Source organism: Natrix helvetica, assembly GCF_964273705.1.
Source record: "Natrix helvetica genome assembly, chromosome: 6".
NCBI classification, from domain to species: Eukaryota; Metazoa; Chordata; class Lepidosauria; order Squamata; family Natricidae; genus Natrix; species Natrix helvetica.
Window position 1 is genome coordinate 80,000,190 of NC_138553.1, and position 23,830 is coordinate 80,024,019.

At 43.7% G+C, this 23,830-nt stretch overlaps 1 protein-coding gene across 8 annotated transcripts in view; it reads right to left on the reverse strand.

Annotated features, from left to right (window-relative positions):
- The window catches only part of SRPK2 (SRSF protein kinase 2), a 106,224-nt gene that overhangs the window by 75,322 nt on the left and 7,072 nt on the right, over positions 1-23,830 (reverse strand). For 3 of the 8 annotated variants that reach the window (XM_081957976.1, XM_081957979.1, XM_081957978.1), the window contains exon 2: positions 4,830-4,893. The exons of the other annotated variants lie outside the window; for them this stretch is intronic. In XM_081957976.1, coding sequence (XP_081814102.1) covers positions 4,830-4,867 — 38 coding nt within the window. In that variant the 5' untranslated portion in view covers positions 4,868-4,893. The remainder of the gene's footprint in view (positions 1-4,829; positions 4,894-23,830) is intronic. 8 annotated transcript variants of the gene reach the window in all.

Below are 23,830 nucleotides of genomic sequence, written 5' to 3' on the forward strand. Positions count from 1 at the left end.
AAAAATGTATTATGAAAAAAAAGAATAATCAATCAATGGAACAATTTGCCTTCAGAAGTTGTGGGTGCTTCATCCCAGGAGGTTTTTATGAAGAAATTTGACAGCCATTTGGGAGCAGGGAGTTGGACTAGAAGACCTCCAAGGTCCCTTCCAGCTCTGTTATACTGTTATTCTGTATATCTTTATGTGCCTCAGTAAGTGCCTCTTTTTAAACCTACAAATCGGCAAAGCACTTCTTCTCGTCATGACTAATATGTAAAAGGAATGTAAACAGCATAGAAAATATCAGATCTGGCAAAGTCGAAGGAGAGACAGTTGTAAATCAAATTAACTAGGGATATTGGATGACTAAGATATTACTCAATCTCCTTGGAAAATAAATAAGGGTCAACCACGCGACCATGAGATTCTGAATTATATTCTGAAAAAAATGGAATGTATGAAATACAAGGAATTTTGGATTAATCCAGCAGTAGTTACTACAGTGGAAAATATTTAGTGCACCTGATTTACAGCTTGTTATTTTCATATAAACTTCCTACAAGTCCATGGGAAATCCGATTGTGGTTTGAGGTAGTCATGATTTAAATTTCTGATTTAAGAACTACAAATATTCTCATACTATTTAGTTGTTTCAATATGCATCTGATTTTTTCCCCTTTTTCTGTCTACATTTTATTTATTTTCTAGTTCACTTCATTCCGAAATCTATGCTGTCATCTCCTATTGTATTTTCTTATTGATTTCTTATTGTCTTTTTGCAGATTAACTAGCAATAAAGTTATAGAAAAATGTTGCCAGCCTTGCATTCTTTGACAAAAAGTGTTCTCTCACAAGAAAATGCTTTTATTTTATCACTTAAGCTATTAATATAATGAAATGATTCTATGGCACTCAGATCTCAGATAACTAGGAAGCATTTACAGGTATTTCTTGTGGATTTGGCCATACAACAAGTAGTTTTTTAAAAAAAAATTAATAAAGTTCTGAGGTTATATTTTAAGAATATAAACGTTCCAATAAAAATGCTTTAAACCAAAAATGACAACATAAAATATAAAATGGAAGACATACTGCAGCGAGTCTCTGACTTACGGTCATAAACGGGGGCCTGAATATCTGTTGCTAAGCAAGGCAGGAGTTAAGGGAAGTTGCACACCAATTTTGCAATCGCTTTTGCCAGGGATGTTAAGAGTCACTGTCATCGTTAAACGAGTCATGCAGTCGTTAAGTGAATCAAGGCTTTCCACACTGACTTTGCTTGTCAGGATCCGGCTGACAAGGCCGCAAATGGGGACCCCGGGATGCTACAACAGTCATAAATACATGCCAGTGGCCAAGCCCTCGAAATATGGCAGTGTGACAACCGTGGGGATGCTGTTAACGTTTGTTAAAGCGTGAGGACCGTTGGCAAGTCACTTCTTTCAGTGCTGTTGTAACTTTGGACGGTTGTTAAGTGAATGTCTGAAAATTCAAGGCCTATCTGAACCTAAACAGGAAGATCTAATCAGAGATGCAGTTCAAACTCTTCAGGTAATGAGAAATCCTTGCTATTTTTATATGTAAAATTCATTATGGAGTTGCCCTCTGAGCTTGCTCGTTTTTCTTGCAGACATTTCATTACCCAACTAGGTAACATCATCAGTGCTAGAAGGGAGTAGGGTTTATGGAGAAGAGGAGGAGGGGAGGGGGAGGGGGAGGAGGAGGAGGAAGACTGTGGGGTCCTGCTCTCTGAGCTTGCTCATTTTTCTTGCAGACATTTCATTACCCAACTAGGTAACATCATCAGTGCTAGTAAGGAGTGGAGTTCGCGCTCAGTTTATATTCTGGTGACTTGCCTGTCAGTGTTGGTGCAGGCAGTCTTATAGATTCTTTGGTTGGGCTGTTTACTGATGGCTTCTTTGGCAATTTCTTGACTGGTGTATTTTTTTACTTGCTAGCCCTGATGATGTTACCTAGTTGGGTCATGAAACGTCTGCAAGAAAGCCGCCAAGCTCAAAGAGCACCAAGGGCTCCTGATGTCAAGCCTGAGCTACAGAATATTCTCCTTTATTAACAAAATTCACTGGGTGGCCTTTTGCTCAACGCACGTAACGTTAAAGATACAGAAAAGCATCGCTTTATAAACTCGCATTATCATCCACCTAACATGTTCGGTATAAAGTGTGCCTAAATAAACATGAATGGTTCTGCCCCACACTGCGGTCATGCCAATAAGCATATTAGTCTATTCTGAAATATTTCTCTGTTGTTTTCATCGTTGAAAACATATAAGGACATGCAAACTTCACTCTCTGTTAATGCTCTCCATACTTTGGACACGCTAATGCTTTGACAGTGTGCAAAGTCACCACATCTTCATGTAAAAAGTCCACAATTTTCAGACCCCACAGGCCATTTTACCCAAGATTCTTAATTTCAAAAGTCCTCCCCAAGAAGATACAGAAAAACGAAAGGCTGTTTTTCCTAAAGAATGTACAAGGTAAAAAAGGCATTTTGGGGGGAAAAAAAAACTTCATTCACTTAATCCATTAATTCAAACGTTGCCTTCTCTTAAATGCAATTAACCCCCTACAAATGGGGGGGGGGGGACGACTCCTACACACAAAATAGGCTTCGGCAATTCACAACATTTTGTAAAAAGCAATGTGCGTTTATCACTTTACTTTAAAATGTACATATTTTCAAAGAATTACGCAAGAGAACTGAGCCTACCCAGGAATGACAGCTGTAATTTCGAAGCGAGTTTTATCTCTCTCATATATAGCAGCCCTCATTTAAATTACACATTTGTCCTACGTGTTATTTGTCTTCCCCTCAACAACAACAACAACAACAACAAAAGAAATTAAGGGATTTTTTTTTTCCAATGCTCCATTGGCACAATGTTTATCCTAAAATCTGCCTCCTCCCGATGCAACGATGGGCATATATGAATTAAGGGAACAGGTTAATTCCAATCCACCAGTTTTTATTCAGAGTCAAAAAAAGATCTCTTGGCATCCTAGTGGCAAAGTTATTCCTAATGCTGCATACGTTTTCGGCAAATATAATTGGCTTCTCCCCCCCCCCGCCCCACCCCGATAAAGAGAGTCATTCCTTAACAGAAAACCTAAAAAAAAAAAAGTCACAGTTTTCCTTGCTATTTTCATCCAGAGCTTCCTTCCACACGTCATCATTTCCACCATTTTATTGGTATAATATTTATAGCTGATATAGAACCGGGACGGAGACCGGGGGGGTGGGGGGGGTGGAGGGGGTTAAAAACCAGATCACTGAACCAAATTAGCGTTTTGGTTTTGTGATGTTTGTTTTTAGAGTCAAGAAACCACCCCATCCTCTAATGTTGCAATCCGTTGCTTAAATCCTGGAAATGCACCACTTTAGGGGGGGGGGAAATACACATAACACACACACAGCAAGGATTTCTTACTTCTCTACCCCACCCTGCACACCATTTTAAAATCTAATTTCTCAGGGTTGTCATTTTTATTTGAAAGGAAAATAAATGCTTCCTTTTTGAGGATTCTCTTCTCTCCCATCTTTTTCCCCCCACTTGGGAAAACCTGTTCTGTTCCCAACGCTCTACGCATTACACCGTCCAAAATGCCCTTTTAATGATGTGCCGTAGTCTCTTTCTAATTAGCTCAAAGGTTTTCATCTATCCCCGGATTATATCCTCCGCTGGTACATCGGGATGGGTATCGGGTATAAAATATGTCCACTTGAATTTTGTCACATCTTCAGAGGGGAGAGAAATGGCTAATGAAACATAGAAGAACCGTGGATCCAAATGGGGGAATGGGGGGAAAATATATATATATATATAAGATGCATGCATTTCCGAGCAGCGGGTGATACGAGGTGGGAAATATCATCTTATTTATCGTATTTTCTTAACACCAGCAAAAAAATAAAATCAAAATTAAACACATAAAGCAAAAAATAATAATAATAAGATGGTTGCTTGCTAGCTCCGGTAAAAGAAGTCGCCACGTTCCCTAAAATGTGAAATGAAAATAACGAGGGATGGAGGTGAGCAAATTGGTAAAGGTAAAATGCCATTTTGCCTTCGGGATGCTTCTGAGAGAGATTCTGCCTTACCTGCGGGCGTGATCAACCCTCGCTGCTTGCAGTGATTGTTCCATTTTCTAGCAGGGACCTGAAGCAGCATCACACAACCTCTCTCCCAAATGTGACTAATTCATAGGTTTGCAATTCCTAAGCTCTTACTAAAGGACACTCCCTTGCAACACACACTGACACACAGACGCACAAACACACACAAATCGTGCTTTGAACGATTCCTGTTTTCTGCAAGGTTAAATTCAAGCATCCGGCTGAAAAACCGTCTCCCTTTCTCGTTCTCTCTCTCTCTCTCTCTCTCTCTCTCTGTCTTTCTGGGTCTGGATTTTTTTTTTTAAAGCAAGATGGATTTGCCGGGTGGAAAAGACAGACAAGCACAAAGACACCATCGACTGCAGCAAAAATATAAACACACAGGCACGTACGAAAGGGGTGGGGAACCATTCATACTACAGGAGGGGGTTTTTGCATGCTGCACCGCTGAAATTTCATTTCTCTTATTTCTTATTCTTATTTAAAACAGCGAAGTCAAACACCTTCTCGAAAATGTCAAAAGCTCAACCAAAAACACGGCTTCCGATTCAGACATGAAAAGGCAAACATGCAAGAGATGGGTATGGATATAGATAAAGAAGCTGGCGGTAAAAATTTAAAAAAATGAGAGAGAGATATTCCGCACAGCGTGTTAGCAACACACCACACCGATATGGAATTGTTCATGCAGAAGATGCGTTAAGCGGTACCTTTCTGAAGAGGTGGACTTCTCAGAGTTAACTGACATCAGCAGCTCAATCTTCTGCTTGATTTCTGGAAAAATCAGAAAAGATTCACAACCAAAACAGACTGCCTGTCCTTCTCTTCCGAGGCCTTGATCTAACGAGAAGGCTCTGATTTCTTTCCCTTTGTTGCAAACGTCGGCGGAGACCGATCCAACGGTGGTGCTGGGGAAATGTAAAAGGAGCTCTGGAGGCACCATCGGCCTGGCCGATGTGAGCACATGACTGTTTATGAAAGCAGGAAATACCATTTATTTTGTACGAGGGGGGTGGGTGGGATTTCTCCACCCGAGGTTGGACTGACATCGCCAGATGCGTCTCCAAATGGGCTGCGTGTCGAGGCACATCTTAGGGTGGGTTTTTTTTCTCTTTTAACGGCTTCGGGGGGAGGGAAAGTTACCCAGCCGGTAAGCAAGAAATCGATTGGATGCAAAGCAAGTCGTGGAGGGGGGGGGGTAAAAAAATATTTTTCAGAAAAATGAATGGGGTGGATTGCTTTTTTTTCCCTTTTTTTTTGATAATTGTTTTTATTGTGCATTTTCCTTCATTCTACATCACAATTTCAAATTTTGCAACAGCGGCAGACTGGTTGTATCAAGTCCTTTTTAAATATATCCATGAATGATGTACACACCCTAATCGTAACCGTGATTCTCTTAATCATAGAGTAAGGTAAAAGGTAAAGGTACCCCTCGCACATAGGTGCTAGTCGTTCCCGACTCTAGGGGGCGATGCTCATCTCGGTTTCCAAGCCGAACAGCCAGCACTGTCCGAAGATGTCTCCGTGGTCATGTGGCCAGCATGACTCAATGCCAAAGGTGCATGGAACGCTGTTTCCTTCCCACCAAAAGTGGTTCCTATTTTTCTACTTGCATGTTTTACGTGCTTTCGAACTGCTAGGTTGGCAGGAGCTGAGACAAGTCAAGGGAGCTCACTCCGTTACGCGGCGCTAGGGATTCGAACCGCCAAACTATCGACCTTTCTGATCGACAAGCTCAGTGCGTCTTAGCCACTGAGCCACCGCATCCCAAATCATATAGTATATAGTCCAACCCTTTGCTAAAGAAGGAGAGCTTATACTTATACCCACAGTGGCACGCCAGCCATCACCCCAGCCCAGCTCCCCCACACACACATGCGTATTGTGCCTCCTGCCAACTTATGGCTCGGTGTTGCATAGTATAGGGATCCCTCGACTTACGACAGTTCACTTACTGACCACTCAACATTACCACGGCACTGAAAAAAAAATGACTTAGGACCATTTTTTCACACTTACAATCTTTGTAGTATCCCCGTGGTCATGTGATCAAAATCCAGCCATTTGGCAACTGGTTCATCCTCATGACCGTTGCTGTGCCCCCAGGTCACATGATCCCCTTATGCAACCTTATGCGACCAAGTCAGTGGGGACGCCAGATTCACTTAATAACCCCACAACTAACTTAACCACCTCAGTGATTCACTTAACAACTGTGGCAAGAAAGGTCGGGAAATGGGGCAAAACTCCCCTAGCAAATGTCTCACTTAACAACAGAAATTGTGGGGTCAATTATAATCGTATGTCGAGGACGACCCATATTCGTGGATACATTTTCTATCAATGATCTTCACACCAGAAAAATGAGGTTACGTATAGATACAAATCTATATGTAGGTATGTAGGTATGTATCTATCTATCTCTATCCATCCATCTATTCTATAATCTATTCTAATATACGTACATACATACATACACATATACATATACATAAAGCTGTGTGTGTGTATCTTCCAGCATAACTCTGGAACGCCTCGAGCAATTTCAACCAAACTTGGTACACAGATGACTTACTCTCTGGAAACAAATACTGTGGGGGTAAGGCACCCCTAACACCCCTCGGGCTGTGTGTGTGCATGTTCTGTTAAGATACAGCCTGTTGTGCCTTAAAATGGCTTCTACTGTACAGTGCAGTGGAGTTGCCAGAGTAACGGCTTCACTGTACTCCACAAGGGGGCTCCCTCTGGTAAGGGGGAAAATCCAACATTAGAAATAACGTTTGGTCCAGACATTTTCCCCCTATAAATAAATATCCGTCCAACACCAGTTTAACAGCTAGTACATTTATAAATAATGCCTTCCTTGCCTGTCAAAGCTAGGGAATCTTCTACATGACTGAAAGGCATCTGACACTAAAAACGCTTTCCTTACCTTCTGAAAAAGCAAAGTCAAACGGGAAAGTCAGAGTCCCTTAACAACTGTGTTGCTAATTTAACAATTGGCAGTGATTCCTTTAACAAGCGTGGCAAGAAAGGACTCAGAATGGGGCAAAATTCAGTACAAACGCTAGGACCCTGATGGCGAACAGTTGGCACGCGGAACCATTTCTGAGGGCACGCAAGGCAATGCCCTGTCCGCTCCAGTGTGCATGAACACACTGGCCAGCCAAAGGGCAACCCAGAAGTTTGTTCCCGAACTTCCAGTGTGTGTGTGTTGAGCCGTTTTTCGCCCACCCCAAGCTCCTAGAAAGCCTCTGGAGCCTGGGGAAAGCAAAAAACGGACCTACCGGGCCCAACAGAAGTTAGAAAACAGGCCGTTTCTGGAATCTGTTGGGCAGGGGAAACCGTTTTCGCCCTCCTCAGGCTCCAAGGAAGCCGTGAGTGCATGCGCAGGGCAGCGTGGTGGGGGTCACACACATATGCACAGGGGGCACAGTATGGGGGGCATTAAATTATGGGGGTGGGCACGTGAGTACATGTGATAGCACGTGTGTGTGTGTGCTTTTGGCACCCAAAGCGAAAAAGGTTCGGCATCAGTGCACTAGAAAGATGATATAATTTATATTTGGCACCAAATACGAAGCAATTATGGATGTACAGTAGCTTCCCTGAAGTCAAATTGCTGTTCTTGATTTTAGTAATTACCATATTTTTCGGAGTATAAGACGCACCAGGGTTTTGAAGAGGCAAATTTAAAAAAGAAGTAGGTAGATAGTCAGAGGGAGAGAGAGGGAGAGAAAGAGAGAGAGATACAGTAAGTAGGTAGGTAGGTAGATAAAAGAATAGAGAGAGAGAGAGAGAGAGAGAGAGTAGGAAGGTAGGTAGATGTTTCCAGGTGTATTTATCCATGTGCTGGAGAAAGAAATCGCTGACAATCTGCAGCACCTAAGACTTTGTTTCTGCTGGCACAGCACTTGATCAATCTAATTCTCATCAATAGGTTAAAGAGCTTTCCAAAAGGAAAAAAAAAGGGTTTGCACTCTGCAAACCTCCCAAAAACGGCCCGTTTTTCGCAAACACCGCCCCGTTTTTTCCCCCCAAAAATAAAGGCATGAATAACCTTTGGGGAGCTTGCAGAGTGCACCTCGGGGGGTGGGCCCCCCCAAAACGGCCCATTTTTCCATCAAAAAAATTGCATGCATAGCCTTATGGAGGCTTACATGGTGCTGCTGGGAGCTGTGGGGGACAAAAAATGGCCCACTTTTTGCTCATTTCTGCCCTCCCAGCCCCCAGGAGCTCTCTGAAAGCCTTCATAAGGATATGCACGGCCATTTTGGTGAAGGGGCTGGACTTCGGGAGGCAAAAAATGCTGTATTCGGTGTATAAGACGCACCCAGATTTTCAGCCTTTTTTGGGGGGGGGGTGCGTCTTATACTCCGAAAAATACGGTACGTTTGGGACGGAATTCAAGATTACGGCTGACTGCGTACAATAATGTATACAATGATCAAACTATAACACAAGTCACACTTTATAGACCATACAATATTTTGAACAAATTCTTCAATTGCGAGACTCTCGTGGAATCTCTAGAAAGCTCAAAAAAAAAAAAAAAAAAAAAAAGAAAGCAAGATCAGTAAGTTCTTGATAACAATCCCTTAGTTAAGCAGCTTTAAAAATGCATGAAGGGAAGACAAAAATTTAAGGAAGCAAAACCGTGCCAGATTACAAGCAAAGTGACCCCCATTGGTATTAAGAAAACCTATAGCAGACATCTAGGAATCCTTCCTTGATCAAGGACTGAAAATTAAAACCCCGAGGAAATAAATAGTAGGGGCTTGGCTACAGTTTACATACCCAAAGAGAAATCGGCGCACGGCATTGCAGCGTTCTTTAAAAAAATGCATTTTCTTAGGATAGCTTCTGCAATTTTGTTTTTTCAAAAAAAAAAAATGTGACTTTAAGTTTGATCATTTTTTATTTCTTCAGTAATTATACTTAAGATAGCTCCTATAATGCATACTCTTTCTTTTTTGGGAGGGCGGGGGGGCAATTAAAGCAACAAAAAGTGATAAATTAAAGTTCCTAAAGTAGGGATGTTATCGAATGTCACATGAGTTTCCACAATTCTGTAAGAACTTCCCAAAATAAGAAAATGCAAAAAAGGTAGCAGCAATGACTCATTTTGGGTAAGGTGCTCTCTATGGTCGCGCAGCAAATTCTAATGATAGAATAATCCCAAGAGATCTGGCCTATAAATGTACCCATGATTAAGATCTCTCTCTCTCTCGCACACACACACACACACACACACACACACAAAACCAGAAGTCAATTCAGTTTGTTTAAAAAAATTGCAATTAAAAACGGATGAAGTTACCATTGTAGCTCTAACAATATTCACCTGTATTTAAGATCCGGTTTTTACAATGGGTAAACTGAGTATATAGTTAGTTCCCCGGTTTACAAGGATTCGTTTAATGGCCATTCCAAGTTACAACCGGGCTGAAAACAAATGACTTTTGACCGGTTGTCTCCTATTTAAATAAAGAGAAAGGAAACCGAAGTGGAATTCAAATACAATTTAAAATATCAATCCATCGAAATTGAAGATTTTAAAAAAATAAAAATAAAACTGCTATAAGAAGGGAACATGGAGTTCCAAATGTATTGTGTAAATGTAGTTTATGTCTAAGTTTTGCTTTTGTGCATTTTGTATGTTTGAAAATAAAATAAATAAAATAAAAATAAAGCTAGCACACTGCCCTATGAATATGGCTGCTCGTGTTAAATCAGCTTTGCTTCTCTAAAAGAACAGATCAGAGATAAAATGTGTGGGATGAGAATTAACAGAAGACAGATATCGGGAGCAGTAAAGGAAGGAGAAAGAAGGTACGCTTGTCGTCAAGCCTCTCTAGGCCAGCACTTGTATGCCTTCACTTTCTCCCCGGTGCAGCGGCCAAGAGTCAATATCAAATGATAGCTGATTTGTAAGATAGGGGAGGGAATCCAATTGCTCCCTGCGAAGCAGCCCAAGAATTATAGAATCAAGGAGATTATCTTCTCCAAGATCAGATAAAGAGCTCTATCCCCCAAGGAGAAAATCTGACATTGGATTAAATCCAATATTCTTCCTGATTTCAAAAATCTCTAAAAGAGACGGGACAGAAAAGCCATTGGATTCAAAGGATCCAGTTGCCTTTCTCTCTCTCTCTCTCTCTCTCTCTCTCTCTCTCTCTCTCTCTCTCTCTCTCTCTCTCTCTCTCTCTCTCTCTCTCTCTCTCTCTCTCTCTCTCTCTCTCCCTTTCTAAATATATTCCATCCTTGTTGTAAGTACGTGTGGTCCTTGTCGTTCGGCCACAACTGAACCTAACATTTCTGCTGCTAAGAGAGACGGTTGTTAAGCGAGTTTAAATGTTTTCTTTAAAAAATAGGGTGCTCTCCATTCCATGTAGCAGGGATGGCTAACCTTTTTGTTGTTGCGTTCCATAATGCATAGAACACACGATCTCCCCTCCATGTGGCCCTCCCCCTCCACATGCGCATGTGACACATACCCCGCTCCACTGCCCAGGCGCCCCCCCCCATTGCCCATTTTTGGCTTCTAGGTTGGTGCAGGAGGGTTTCCGAGCCGAAAACAAGGCACAGGGGGCCTCACACACCCCACCACACACCGTTTTGGGCATGGAAAGCCTCCTGCACCAACCTGGAAGCCAAAATGGGGCATGGGGGCACTGCGCAAGGCCCCAAAATGTAATCCAAGTGGCCCTCGCATGCACGTTGCAACCTGCGCATGCGCCCTCCACATGAGGCCCCACCTCCCGTGCATACTCGGCAGAGCCCCGAAGACCAGTTGGCGCGCACGCATGAGCAGTGGAGCAGGGCTGGGGTGACAGCTGGCATGCCTGCAGAGAGGGCTCTTGGTTGCCATAGGTTTGCCATCCCAGCCATATAGCAATGGCTCAAACTACAGTTAGTCCTTGATTTACAACTTGGAATGCTGCATTCAGTTGGAATACTGGAATACGGCATTCAGTTTTGGTCGCCACGATGTAGAAAAGATGTAGAGACTCTGGAAAGAGTGCAGAGAAGAGCAACAAAGAGGATTAGGGGACTGGAGACTAAAACATATGAAGAACGGTTGCAGGAACTGGGTATGTCTAGTTTAATGAAAAGAAGGACTAGGGGAGACATGATAGCAGTGTTTCGATATCTCAGGGGCTGCCACAAAGAAGAGGGAGTCAAACTATTCTCCAAAGCACCTGAGGGTAGAACAAGAAGCAATGGGTGGAAACTAATCAAAGAGAGAAGCAACTTAGAACTGAGGATAAATTTCCTGACAGTTAGAACAATTAATCAGTGGAACAGAAGTTGCCTCCAGAAGTTGTGAATGTTTGAACACTGGAAGTCTTTAAGAAGATGTTGAATAGCCATTTGTCTGAAATGGTATGGGGTTTCCTGCCTAGGCAGGGGGTTGGACTAGAAGACCTCCAGGGTCCCTTCCAACTCTGCGGTTGTATTGTAACTGTTCATTTAGTGACCGAAGTTACAACGGCACTGAAAAAGTGACGAATGGCCGTTTTTCAGACTAATGAGCATTACAGCATCCCCATGGTCAAGTGATCAAAAGTCCGACACTTGGCAACTGACTCATATTTATGATGATTGCCGTGCCCCCACGTCCTGTCATTGCGTTTTGCGACCATCGGACAAGCGAAGTCGGTGGGGAAGCCGGATTCACTTAACAACCATGTCACTAACCTAACAACCGCAGTGATTCGCTTAGCAACCGTGGCAAGAAAGGTCATAAAGTACGACAAAATTCAAATGTCTCACTTAACAACAGAAATGTGGGGCTCAATGTTGGCCGTTAAGTCGAGGACGACCTGTGTTTTATCCACTCAGAAATAAAAATAGGAAAGGGGGTTACTTTCAAAAATATGTTGATGTTACTTTCAAAAATATTTATACAATAGCAACAGCAATAGCACTTATGCTAAATATGTATTAGAAACAAAGATTACAAACAACAAATATTTTTAGAAACGTTGTATAATCCCAGTGTGCTTCATTTTCCATGGCAAACGACTTGAGAATTTCTCCTAACGTCATGTTCCCATATGTAAAAACCACCACAAAACTAATATTAAGAGTTAAGTAACAAATTATTGAAGGTTATAAAATAATAATAATAATTTTTAAAAAACCTATAATCCTGCCGCAATCTGAACCCTAAGACAGTCATTTTTAAAACAGAAAAGGAGTCAGAGAAATGATGTGACTTTCATTTCCAATGTCATTACGGCAGCCAAAACCAGCTTCTGAAAGATGATGACAACACGGAGACTTCAAATATTATGACACGCAAATTAGACTTGCAGAAATTCGCTCACTTCATTTGCCGGTAGCAATTAAGAGTTTCTTTTGAACAACTAAGATAGTTTCTTTCTCTGCCAGAGAGAAAGAGAGAATGAGAAGGTATGTACAGAATATTTAGAATATTCATTTTAATGGGGCTTCCACAGGAACCTGCCTGGCTCCATGGTGTTAGTACAATGGACCGTGCAGGCAACATAAATATTGATTTATAGCTAACCGTAATGATTTCTGTACTTATTGTGATCCGCCAGCGGCCTACGCAGCTGGCCGCTGAGTCGAACAGTGAGGAGGTTGGGGAGGAATCTGGGCCAGTCCTGGAGTCTGGGGAAGGCTCGGACGAGGGCTCTGCGTCGGACGCAGAGAGGGTGCCAGAGCCACCTGGGAGTTACGTACTGCCTCCGGAGCCTCCGGAGTCTGACATCAGCGAGGCAGAGGAACAGGGGAAGCCTGTTCCCAGTGCGCGCATGCGCAGAGCTTCCAGAAGGCAAGAACAGTTAAGACAAAAGGGTCAAGGTCAAAAGAACCAAGGTTTGGGGGACGGGAGAGGGAAGGAGGCCTGAATATCAAATACATGTAGTCCTTGTTTAGCAATTGTCTTGTTTAGTGACGGTCGCTTCTTAACATTTAGCCCTACTGGCCAGATCACGATTTTTTGGCTATCCTTCTGTAAACAACATCTGTGTAACTGGACGTCACCAGATGAAGCAGATAGAAATCAAATTGGCTATATGACTGGGGATAAGAGATGGAGGTGACATCATCAAAAAACATCCAGATGTTGGCCAGAAAAGGACGTGAACTGCTCAAATGAGAGTCCCAAGTTAAGCTAAAGACAAAGAAAAAAAAGCCAAGGTGAGGTAGTCCTCAACGTACGAGCCTAAAATTTCTGTTGCTAAGCGAGACAGTTAAGTGAGCTTTGCCCCATTTTACCATCTTTCTGTTAAGCGAATCACTGCATTGTTTCTTGTCCTGCCCTCAGGTGCCTTGGAGAATAGCTTGACTCCCTCTTCTTTGTGGCAACCCCTGAGATATTGGAAGACTGCTATCATGTCTCCCCTAGTCCCTCTTTCCATTAAACTAGACATACCCAATTCCTGCAACCGTTCTTCATATGTTTTAGTCTCCAGTCCCCTAATCCTCTTTGTTGCTCTTCTCTGCACTCTTTCTAGATCAAAATCTGGAGAACGACGCCATGGCTGCAACATTGGAAGAGGTCAGAGGACAATGCAATACAATAAAAAGGAGACTTCATCTATCTATCTATCTATCTATCTATCTATCTATCTATCTATCTATCTATCTATCATCTATCTATCTATCTATCTATCTATCTATCTATCTATCTATCTATCTATCTACCTACCTACCTTCTATTCTTCTTCTATATATATATTGGGGATCCCTGCTATAACAGGAGTGGTACCTTGGAAAGCCAAACTATCATTCTGAAATGTTGTTGTCTGTCTCCTGCCTAGGGTAGCAACGCCATACGTTAATCTGATATATATAAAAATGTGTGTGTGTGTGTGTGTGTGTGTGTGTGTGTGTGTGTGTGTGTGTTCCAGCATAACTCTGGAACGCCTTGAGCCATTTCAACCAAACTTGGTATACAGACAACTTACTCTCTGGAAACAAATACTGTGGGGGTAAGACACCCCTAACAGCCCTCGGTGTGTGTTTTCTGTTACGATACAGCCTGTTGTGCCTTCAAATGGCTTCTACTGTACTGCCGTAAAATGGCTTCTAGTGTACAGCACAGTGGAGTTGCCATGGTAATGGCTTCACAGTACTCCACAAGTTGGTACACTCTTGTAAGGGGGAAAATCCAACATTAGATATATTTGGTTCATATATTTCCCCCCTATAAAAAAATATCTGGGCAACGCCAGGTTATCAGCTAGCAGATTATACAACCTATTGTACAATATCCTTCAGTTCACCGGCTAGCAAACTAACAGTGCCCACCAGTGCAGGTTAGAACCCTACATAGAAAGAGAGAGGCCAGTTGGTCAACTTGGCTTTAGAAAAAGCTGAGGAAACCGCATGGCTGAGGCACGCTGGTTAAAATGAGAAGACAAAATAAAAACCAAAAGGAAATTGCTATGCGCTTCATTGATTACAAAAAGGCTTTTGACTGGGTTGGTCGTGCCAAGCTGAGGAATGTCCTATTTCATTGTCCTCATGCAAAATCTATTTACAGGTCAGGAAATCACAGTAGGGACGCAGGCGCAGCTAAAGAGACGGACAAAAGGGTGAGACCAGGCTGTGCACTAAATCTATATGCTGAATATATATTAAAGGAAACAGAATTGGAAAAATGGTAAATGTAATTCTAAGATTGGAGGAAGAAACATGAAGAACTTGCGCTTTCATTAAGTGGCTCTGGGATCTAATCTGGCAATGGTTTTAGTCATCGCTGTGCTTCAGCAAAGAGCATTTAAGCTACACATACAAATATCCTTAAACCTCCTAAAGAAAAAGCAGATAGCAATAATACTTAGATTTATATAACGCTTCAAAGTGCTTTATAGCCCTCTCTTAAGCGGTTTACAGTGTCAGCCTATTGCCCCCCATAATTTGGGTCCTCATTTGACCGACCTCGGAAGGATGGAAGCCTGAGTCAACCTTGAGCCTGGTGAGATTCGAACTGCCAAATTGCAGGTAGCCGGCAGTCAGCAGAAGTAGCCTGCCAGTCCTGCATTCTCATTCTATCCATTGCGCCAAAGTGGCTCCTCATTTTCTATACAAGATTGTCCTTTAAATCAGGGATCTCCAAACTTGGAAACTTTTAAGCTGCGTGGACTTCAGCTCCCAGAATTCCTCAGCCAGGCATGCTGGGAGTTGAAGTCCATAAGTCCTAGCATTGCCACGTTTGAAGACCCCCTGCTTCAAATCAAGGGGTACAAATAAAAAAAACGTTCTTACCTAAAACAACATCGAGAAAAGCACAGCTGTTCTGCAGGTTTCCTGCATCGCTTGATCTCCCAGAATTCAGCGTGCTTCCATTCTTCGGAGGATTCACTTCTCGCCGCCCATGTCTTCCTTCTACCTTTCTACCCCTGTCCATGTATCTTTTCCCCACAGGGCTGCACAGCTAAGTTTTCCTGATCTTACGCATCTTGTCTGAGCAGCTAGTTTTTTTAAAAAAAATCCCTTTTGTGTATTGAATATATTGTGACATCAGAAAGTGCTGAGCTGCTGAAAGGGGCATGTGAAGTGGGCTTTTTTGCATATTAACTGGAAATGTGCTGTGCTCAGCCAGCGGGCAGAGGAGTTGGCAGCAGATTCGGACAGTGAGGAGGTTGGGGAGGAACATGGGCCAGTCCTGGAGTCTGGGGAAGGCTCTGTCGGAGGCAGAGAGGGGACCAGAGCCATATGCCAGTTATCAGCTGCCTTTGGAGTCAGACATCAGTGAGGCAGACGAACAGTTGGAGCCTGTTCCCAGTGTGCGCATGCTCAGTTGCCAGAGGAAGGGAACAGCTAAAGAACAGGGGTTGACTTGGGAGTAAGGCCACAGGTGGAGGATGAATGGCCCCTCCCAGAGGAAAAAAAAGAGGAGCGAAAGGGGAGTGGAGTTTGCAGGAGACAATCAGTTCGCTTCATTGGTTCGTGACTCTCCGAGACTCCTTGCGAAGTTTTGCAGATATCGGCCTGGCAGCTCTCCAAGCCAGAGAAGGTCTGTGACTGTAAATCCTCCCTTGAAAGACTTTGCTGGATGTGAATGAGCAGAATTCACAGTAAATTACTAAATGGGGTTTTTGTCGGGACAAGGAGTTTGCTTCATGCTCTTGGGAAGCCTCGGTCAGAACAGCATGTTCCTGAAATGTCATAGATGTCTCACACACATGAGATCAGGGGTGGACAATTATGACAATTTCAGGACCTGGGGACTTCAACTCCCAGAATTCCTGAGCCAGCTGGCTCAGGAATTCTGGGAGTTAAAGTCCACAGATCTGAAATTTGCTATCGTTACCCACACGTACTAGAGGATTTAAAAAATAATTCTACCTGAACCAACCTTAATAACGTTCATATTGAACATTTTGGAATGTTTTGCAAGTGCAGGCAATCCTTGACTTACGACCACAATGGAGCCCAAAATTCCCATCGTTACGTGAGACGTTTGTTAAGGGAGTTTGGCCCCATTTGACGACTTTTCTTGCCTCGGTTGTTAAGTGAATCACTGCGGTCGATAAGCTAGCAACCCGGTTGCTAAGTGAATCTGGCTTCTCCGTTGTGTTTGCTCGTCAGAAGGTCGCAAATGTTGACCCCCATGACCTTGGGACACAGCGATATTGGTCATAGATCTGAACCCGTTGCCAAGCATCTGAATTTTGATCACATGATTATGGGGATAATGCAAAGGTCGCAGCTGTGAAGAAAATAAAGGTCCCCAGTGCCTTTTTTCAGTGCCGTTGTTAAGTCTGAATAGTCGCTAAATGAAGTGTGGAAAGTCGAGGATTACCTGTACTGTGAAGGCTGCAGAAACGACAGAAGACGCTACCTTTGCAATCTCTCTATATATAAAAACAGATGTGTGTCTGTGTCTGTGTGTGTTCCAGCATAACTCTGGAATGCCTCGAGCAATTCCAACCAAACTTGGTATACAGATGACTTACTCTCTAGAAACAAATACTGTATGGGTAAAACACCCCTAACACCCCTCGCCGGGGGGGGGGGGGAGGCAATTTTCTGTTAAGATACACCCTGTTGTGCCTTAAAATGGCTTCTACTGTACTGCCTTAAAATGGCTTCTATTTGTGGAGTTTCCATGGTAACTGCTTCACAGTACTCCACAAGGGGGCTCCCTCTGGTAAGGGGGGAAATGTAACATTAGAAATTACGATTGGTCCGGACATTTTCCCCCTATAAATAAACGAACACCCGGGCAACGCCGGGTTATCAGCTAGTGTATAATAAAACCGTTCAGAAGCTTTTAATGTACACCAAAGGCCTCACAAGATAACTGCAGGGAATAAATAAGACAAATTGCCTTTTAAAACTAGGCGGAGGTGCTACCTTTGAGGAGATGCTGAGCAAAATGCAAATTAAGTGCTCTCCCTGGGAGAAAAGGAGCTGCCGATGAGAAGAATCAGCCAATCCACCGACCAAAGTGGATGACTCATCCAGGGACAATAAAGCCCCACAGGCAGCCGGGAGAAAGGTAAGGCAGGCAGGCAGAAACTCCTTATCATGTTGACACACGGAGGAGAGCTTGAGAGCTAGCATCATGAAGGGACTTGATGGACTCGGTGGCAGCCAGTCATTTAATTCAGGGGAGGGAGAGAATTCTCAGTCACCCGGGTCACAGCTGTCTCCAAAGTGCTTTTCTCTAAAAGGTTTTCTCCTTGAGGAGGAAGGACAGAAGAAGCCGCTCCAAGAAGCTTCATCAGTTGTCAGAAAAGCTGTCGGAAAGGGAGATCTTTCGCGGAGTTGGACATGGATTACAGGTAGTCCTAGCACAGGGGTGGGATTCAGCAGGTTCGGAACGGTTCAGGCAAATCGGATGTTAGTTTTACATCTGGTTTGCCAAACCGGTAGATGCAAGGACTGGCTGGCCCCGCCCACCCTGCCGTGTCCCTCCCAGGAGTCTCCACGCGGCCCGTTCATCATACCAGGTAGGTGCAGGGCGTGCGCGGAGGCTGTGGGAGGGCAAAAAATGGGCCTCCCAGAAGTCTGGAAACGGGCCTGTTTCCAGCCTACGGAGGGCCTCCGGATCCCGGGGGAGGCCGTTTACACACACACACACACACACACACACACACACCGAGGCCAAAACCACCTCCACAGGGAGAGGAGAGGAGAGAGGGGAGAGGAGAGAAACTTTCATAAGTTTCCATCCATTGCTTCTTGTCTTGCCTTCTGGCGCTTTGGAGAATAGGTTGACCCCCTCCTCTCGGTGGCAGCCTCTCAAATACTGAAAGACAACTGTCATGTCCCCCCTGGTCCTTCTTTTCACTAGACTAGCCATCCCCAATTCCTTCGACCGTTCTGCGTATGTTTTAGCCTCCAAATCACCTTTGCTGCTCTTCTCTGCACTATTTCCAAACTTTCAACGTCTTTTTAATAATATGATCAAAACTGGATGCAGTATTCCAAGTGTTTTAAATTAATCCAATCGATCACATCCCTTTTTTTTTAATAATGATAACGTGTGTGTGTGTTGTTCAGTGTAGTAATCTCCAGAAATACTGGAATGTAATGGGAGAGTTAAGAGAACTAATACCGGCAATCCTGTTGTTAAGTGAATCACTGCAGATGTTAAGTTCCTAACCTGGTCGTTAAGTGAATCTGGCTTCCCCGTTGACTTTGCTTGTCAGAAGGTCGCAAAACGAGACCAAATGACCCCGGGGCACGGCGAACCTCATATATACAGTTGCCAAATGTCTGAATTTTGATCATGGTACCATGGGGATGCTGCAACGGTCGTAAGTGTGAAAAACTGTCATAAGTCGCTGTTTCCAGTGCCATTGTAAAACGGTCACTAAATTACTATTGTAAGTCGAGGCTCACCTGTACATTCAGAGAGAACATTTGTCATTTTAGCCATCATGATGTCATTTTCACGACTAACTATCTCTTGTTCTTAATTGTGGACATGGACAACGTTCCTCCAGGCCTTCCTGTCCTCCACCATCCTCTGGAGTCCTTTGAAGCTCACTCTGACTGCTTTGGTGACTCCATCCAGCCACCTCCTTCTCTGCCGTCCCTTTCTTCTTCTTTTGCCCTGCGTCTTTCCCAGCATGAAGCTCTTCTCCAGGGAGTCCTTCCTTCTCATTAGGTGGCCAAAGTCTTTGAGTTTCCTCTTCAGGATCTGGCCTTCTGAAGAGCAGTCAGGGTTGATCTCCTTTAGGACTGACCGGTTGGATAGTCGTGCAGTCCAAGGGACTCAATGCAGGAGTCTTCTTCTCCAGCACCAGAGTTCAAAGGCCTCCATTCTTTGGCGCTCAGTCTTCCTTATGGTCCATCCATTGCAACAGCCATTCCTTGCAACTGGGAAAACCATCCCCTTGACTATCTCTATCATAACTATCTCTAAAAACACATTTGAATTACAGTATATTAAAAACTTTCTTCATATGTTCAATGTTTGTTTTTTAATGTAAAACGTTACCAACGTTTTGCCTAGCTTTAATCCTTGTACTTTAATCTCATTTTCACTTAATTTTCAAGTTAATATGTTGCCACCTACTGGTGCACTCTGATAAATGATATCCAAACAAAAACTTCATAACAACTCCAATTTCTTTCCCTTATATTCCCTCTACATCAGGGGTGCCAAATGCAATTTCATTGAGGGCCGCCTCAGAGTTGTGCTTGACCTCAGGGGGCCGGGTGGGCGTGGCCAGCTCAACGTCACTTGTCTCAGGGGGCGTCCATGAGCAGGACTCGCGGAATCCACTATCTCCAGTGGAGGAAGGCGAGACCAGAGAGAGCGCCAAACCCTTCTCCTCCAGAGGAGCCTCCCTGTCCCTCTGAGGCCCTGTAGATGACCCCAGACGGCGGTGCAGGCTGTCCAGAGCCCTAGGAAGCAGAGGGCACGTGCCCAGCAAGCTCCCAGGGCATCGGAACCCAACAGACCCGAGCTCCGTTTTCAGCTGAGACAGCCTTCTGCAGCGGTCTGCCAGGGAAAACGGAGCTCGGGCGCGCGGCCATCCCGAGCTCCGTTTTCACTGGAAGACTGCCGTTGCAGTTCCCAAGGTCCATTTTTGCTGACACAGCACTACAGGAGGCCGTCATGCGGCCCTCCTCAGCTCCATTTTTGGTGGCAGCGGCACTGCGGACCCAGTCCTTCAAAGTGTCCATGGCAGCCCCCGGGGGCCAGATCTAAGCACCCCACAAGCCGGATCTGACCCCCGGGCCTTAAGTTTGACACCCCTGCTCTCCATCCATTCATCATCACCAGAGGATTCTATCTCACTTGTTGGTGCAATATTAATCATCAGGATTTCAAACCAATGTTAATGATAAGTTGAGGACTAAAAGGTAAAGTTTCCCCTCGCACACAAGTGCTAGTCATTCCCGACTCTACGGGGAGGTGCTCATCTCCGTTTCAAAGCCGAAGAGCCAGCACTGCCTGAAGACGTCTCCGTGGTCCTGTGGCCGGCATGACTAAATGCCGGAGGTGCACAGAACGCTGTTACCTTCCCACCAAAGATGGTTCCTATTTTTCTACTCGCATTTTTTACGTGCTTTCGAACTGCTAGGTTGGCAGAAGCTGGGACAAATAACGGGAGCTCACTCGCTACACAGCGCTGGGATTCGAACCGCCGACCTTTCTGATCGACAAGCTCAGCGTCTTAGCCACTGAGCCACCGTGTCCCTCCTGTATAGTATGCTCTTATTTTAATTGTGATGTTTTGGACACGAAAACGCAAACCAACTTCCCAAACTCCAAGTAGATTTAATTTCTCTTTTCTGGACTTACCTACCATCTGGAAGTATATAACAAACTTTGATTTGGAACGAACCATCGACTACAGGACACAAGCCCAACATGGTATAGCAAAGCATGGCTTGCCAAAGAGACGAAAGAGGGGGAAAGGTGGGGGGGAAGGGGGATTTGGCAGCCCTAAGATTTCTGTAATGGTTGCACAGCATGAAAAACCTTAGAACGTTTTGTCCTGCTTGTTTTTATGCGCTGCTCTAATTTACCAAAGCCCCCATTTCTGTCGAAGAAAAGCGTTATTTTAAAAGTCTTTTTGCAGTTGTAAATGAAATGGAAAACCTGTTTCATTCTGAACACCAAAACAGAACAGCCTCCTTTAGAAATTACAATGGAAAAAAGCGGGAGCGATTCCACGTTTCAAGAGAACAAAACTTGAAGGATTTCAAAAGCAGGTGATTCTCTTTATATCTCTCTTCCGTGATTTTGTTCATCCGAACAAGGGAATGTCAGTCCTATCAATGTTTTGTTATGGATATCCAAGTTTAAACACTTGGCAAGCCATGTTGAAAATATAGGCTTGTTTCTGTTGAACTGTTTTCCTTAATCGATACAGAAAAGTTACATTCAAAAATAATTCCCTTAAGTCAGTGATGGGATTCAGCCGGTTTGCACCTATTCGGGAGAACTGGTTGTTAACTTTTTACGCAGTTCGGAGAACTGGTGGTTGGAAGAAATCTCCTTTTGTTTTTTCTCACTTTACAGGGCTAATCCTGCAAGGAAGGCAGGAAGGAAACATGCTGGTGTTTCTAGACTAATCTTTATTGCCCTGCTTACAGAAACTGCGTCTCCGGTTAACCCTTATTACATTGTAACAGCTAAGGCGAAGCGCCCAGCGACATGAGTGACGTTGAGTTGGCTACACCCACCCAGTCACATGACCACCAAGCCACGCCTACCCAGCTGATCATTAGGGCAGAGAACCGGTTGTTAAATTATTGGAATCCCACCACTGCCTTAAGTCCATTTTTATATTGATTGGGAGATATGCAGTCCTCAAAACCAAGGAATACAACTATACTTACGGTCAGAGAATTAAATATTAGGCCAGAAAAACCACTTAGGGCTCTTCCTTAAGACAAAATACTTGAAATAATGCGGAATGTAACATGCCTAGGTAGAATTCCAAGCCTGAAGAACAAATCATGTGTGCATTTAACAGCCACAGCTAAATATCTCAAATATGTTAGCCACATCAGTTTGCAAAATACCAATTAAAAAAATAATAATGTGTTGATTGTATCTTTCTGAAGTCTTCATTTACTATTGTAGTAAACAATTGGTGGAGCACCCATAAATGAGGTAACGACATTTTATTAATGCAACTATTCAGACTGACCGCTTCCTTTTTTTGGAAAACCACAAAAGGGAGGCAGCTTCTCCACGGCCAGCACAAAAACAATTTAAGCTGACCAACTGGGAACAAACTAGTATTTTTAATTAATGATATATAATGATATAAGCCACTCCCCCCTCTCTCTGTACATACACACACACACACACACACACACACACACACAGTTTCCCCAAAAATAAGACCTCCCTGGATAATGATCGGGCTTTTAAGCGCATGTGCCGAAATAAAGTCCTCCCCTGAAAATAAGTCGTTTTCTTGCAGACGTTTCATTACCCAACTAGGTAACATCATCAGACAACTAAGCTCGGAGTGCGCCGAGAACCCCACTGTTCAACAGTGACCTACAGACACAGGTTAGTCCTTGACTTACAGCCATTCATTCAGTGATCGTTCCAAGTCACGAGAACAAAACAGTAACCTATGACCATTGTTCACACTTGGCAGCATCCCGGTGGTCATGTGATCAAAATTCGGGACCTTGGCCACTGGCTCATATTTATGACGGTTGCAGTGTCCCGGGGTCACGTGATTTGCATCCTCCCGATAAGCAAGGTCATTGGGGAGGCCAGATTCACTCAACAACTGTCACTTAATTAGTAAATTAAGTTCAATTTACTTAAATTAGTAACTTAATGACCGCAGGGATTCACTTAACAACTGGGGCAAGAAAGGTCGTAAAATGGGGCAAAAAAACCTCACTTAACAACTGCCTTGCTTTTAGCAAGGGAAATCCGGGGCTGGTGGTCGTAAGTCGAGGACTACCTTTATTTTAGCTCACCCAAGGGCAAGGAATAAAATAAGACGATAAGAGTGGATTCTTTTATTCTTCATTACATGCTGTGAATGAGCAGTGGGCAAGCAGTACATGTGAAAAAAAGATCTATTTTCATGGCTGACATGCTGAATTTGATTCAATAACTCATGCAACTGCAAAAAATTAAAGTGGATGCAAGTAGGGAAGAAAATTTCAATTGAACGCTGGAAAAAAATTCCTAAGAGCAAGAACTGGTCAATATAGGATTGATTGCTTTAGACAGTAGAAGATTCTCGTTTGTCACAGGCCTTTAAAGAAAATTTGCATCACTAACTCCTAGGAACACTTTAGTCGTAGCTTTGGGCATCCCTCCCATCATCATCTTCTTTTAACGACCCCACAACCCCTTGTAGGGTCATGTGTGGGCAACTGAATGGGACTGAGTGTTTACTGGCCAGATGCTCTTCCTGTCGCCAATACGGAGTTTTGTTCAGCAGATATATTCTCATCGTGCCCAGAGAGAGAAATAGCTGCCTCTACCTAGGATCAAACTCACAGCCTCCTGATTGTGAAGTGAGAGCTCCACCTCTAGGCCACCTCACCATTCATTGGGCATCCTTCATATCCTGGACATAAACTGTTTCAACTCCTCCTTTCAGGATGGTGCTCTAGGGCACTGCATGCCAAAAACAGCTAGACACAGGGATGGTTTTTCCCCCTGGTGTCATCGCTCTGCTGAACACCTAATTATCACACTACAGTTTTATGTCCAAGTATATTTACCCATGTTGAATGGTTGCAGTGGTAGTATTATTATCCTTCTTACCTTCTT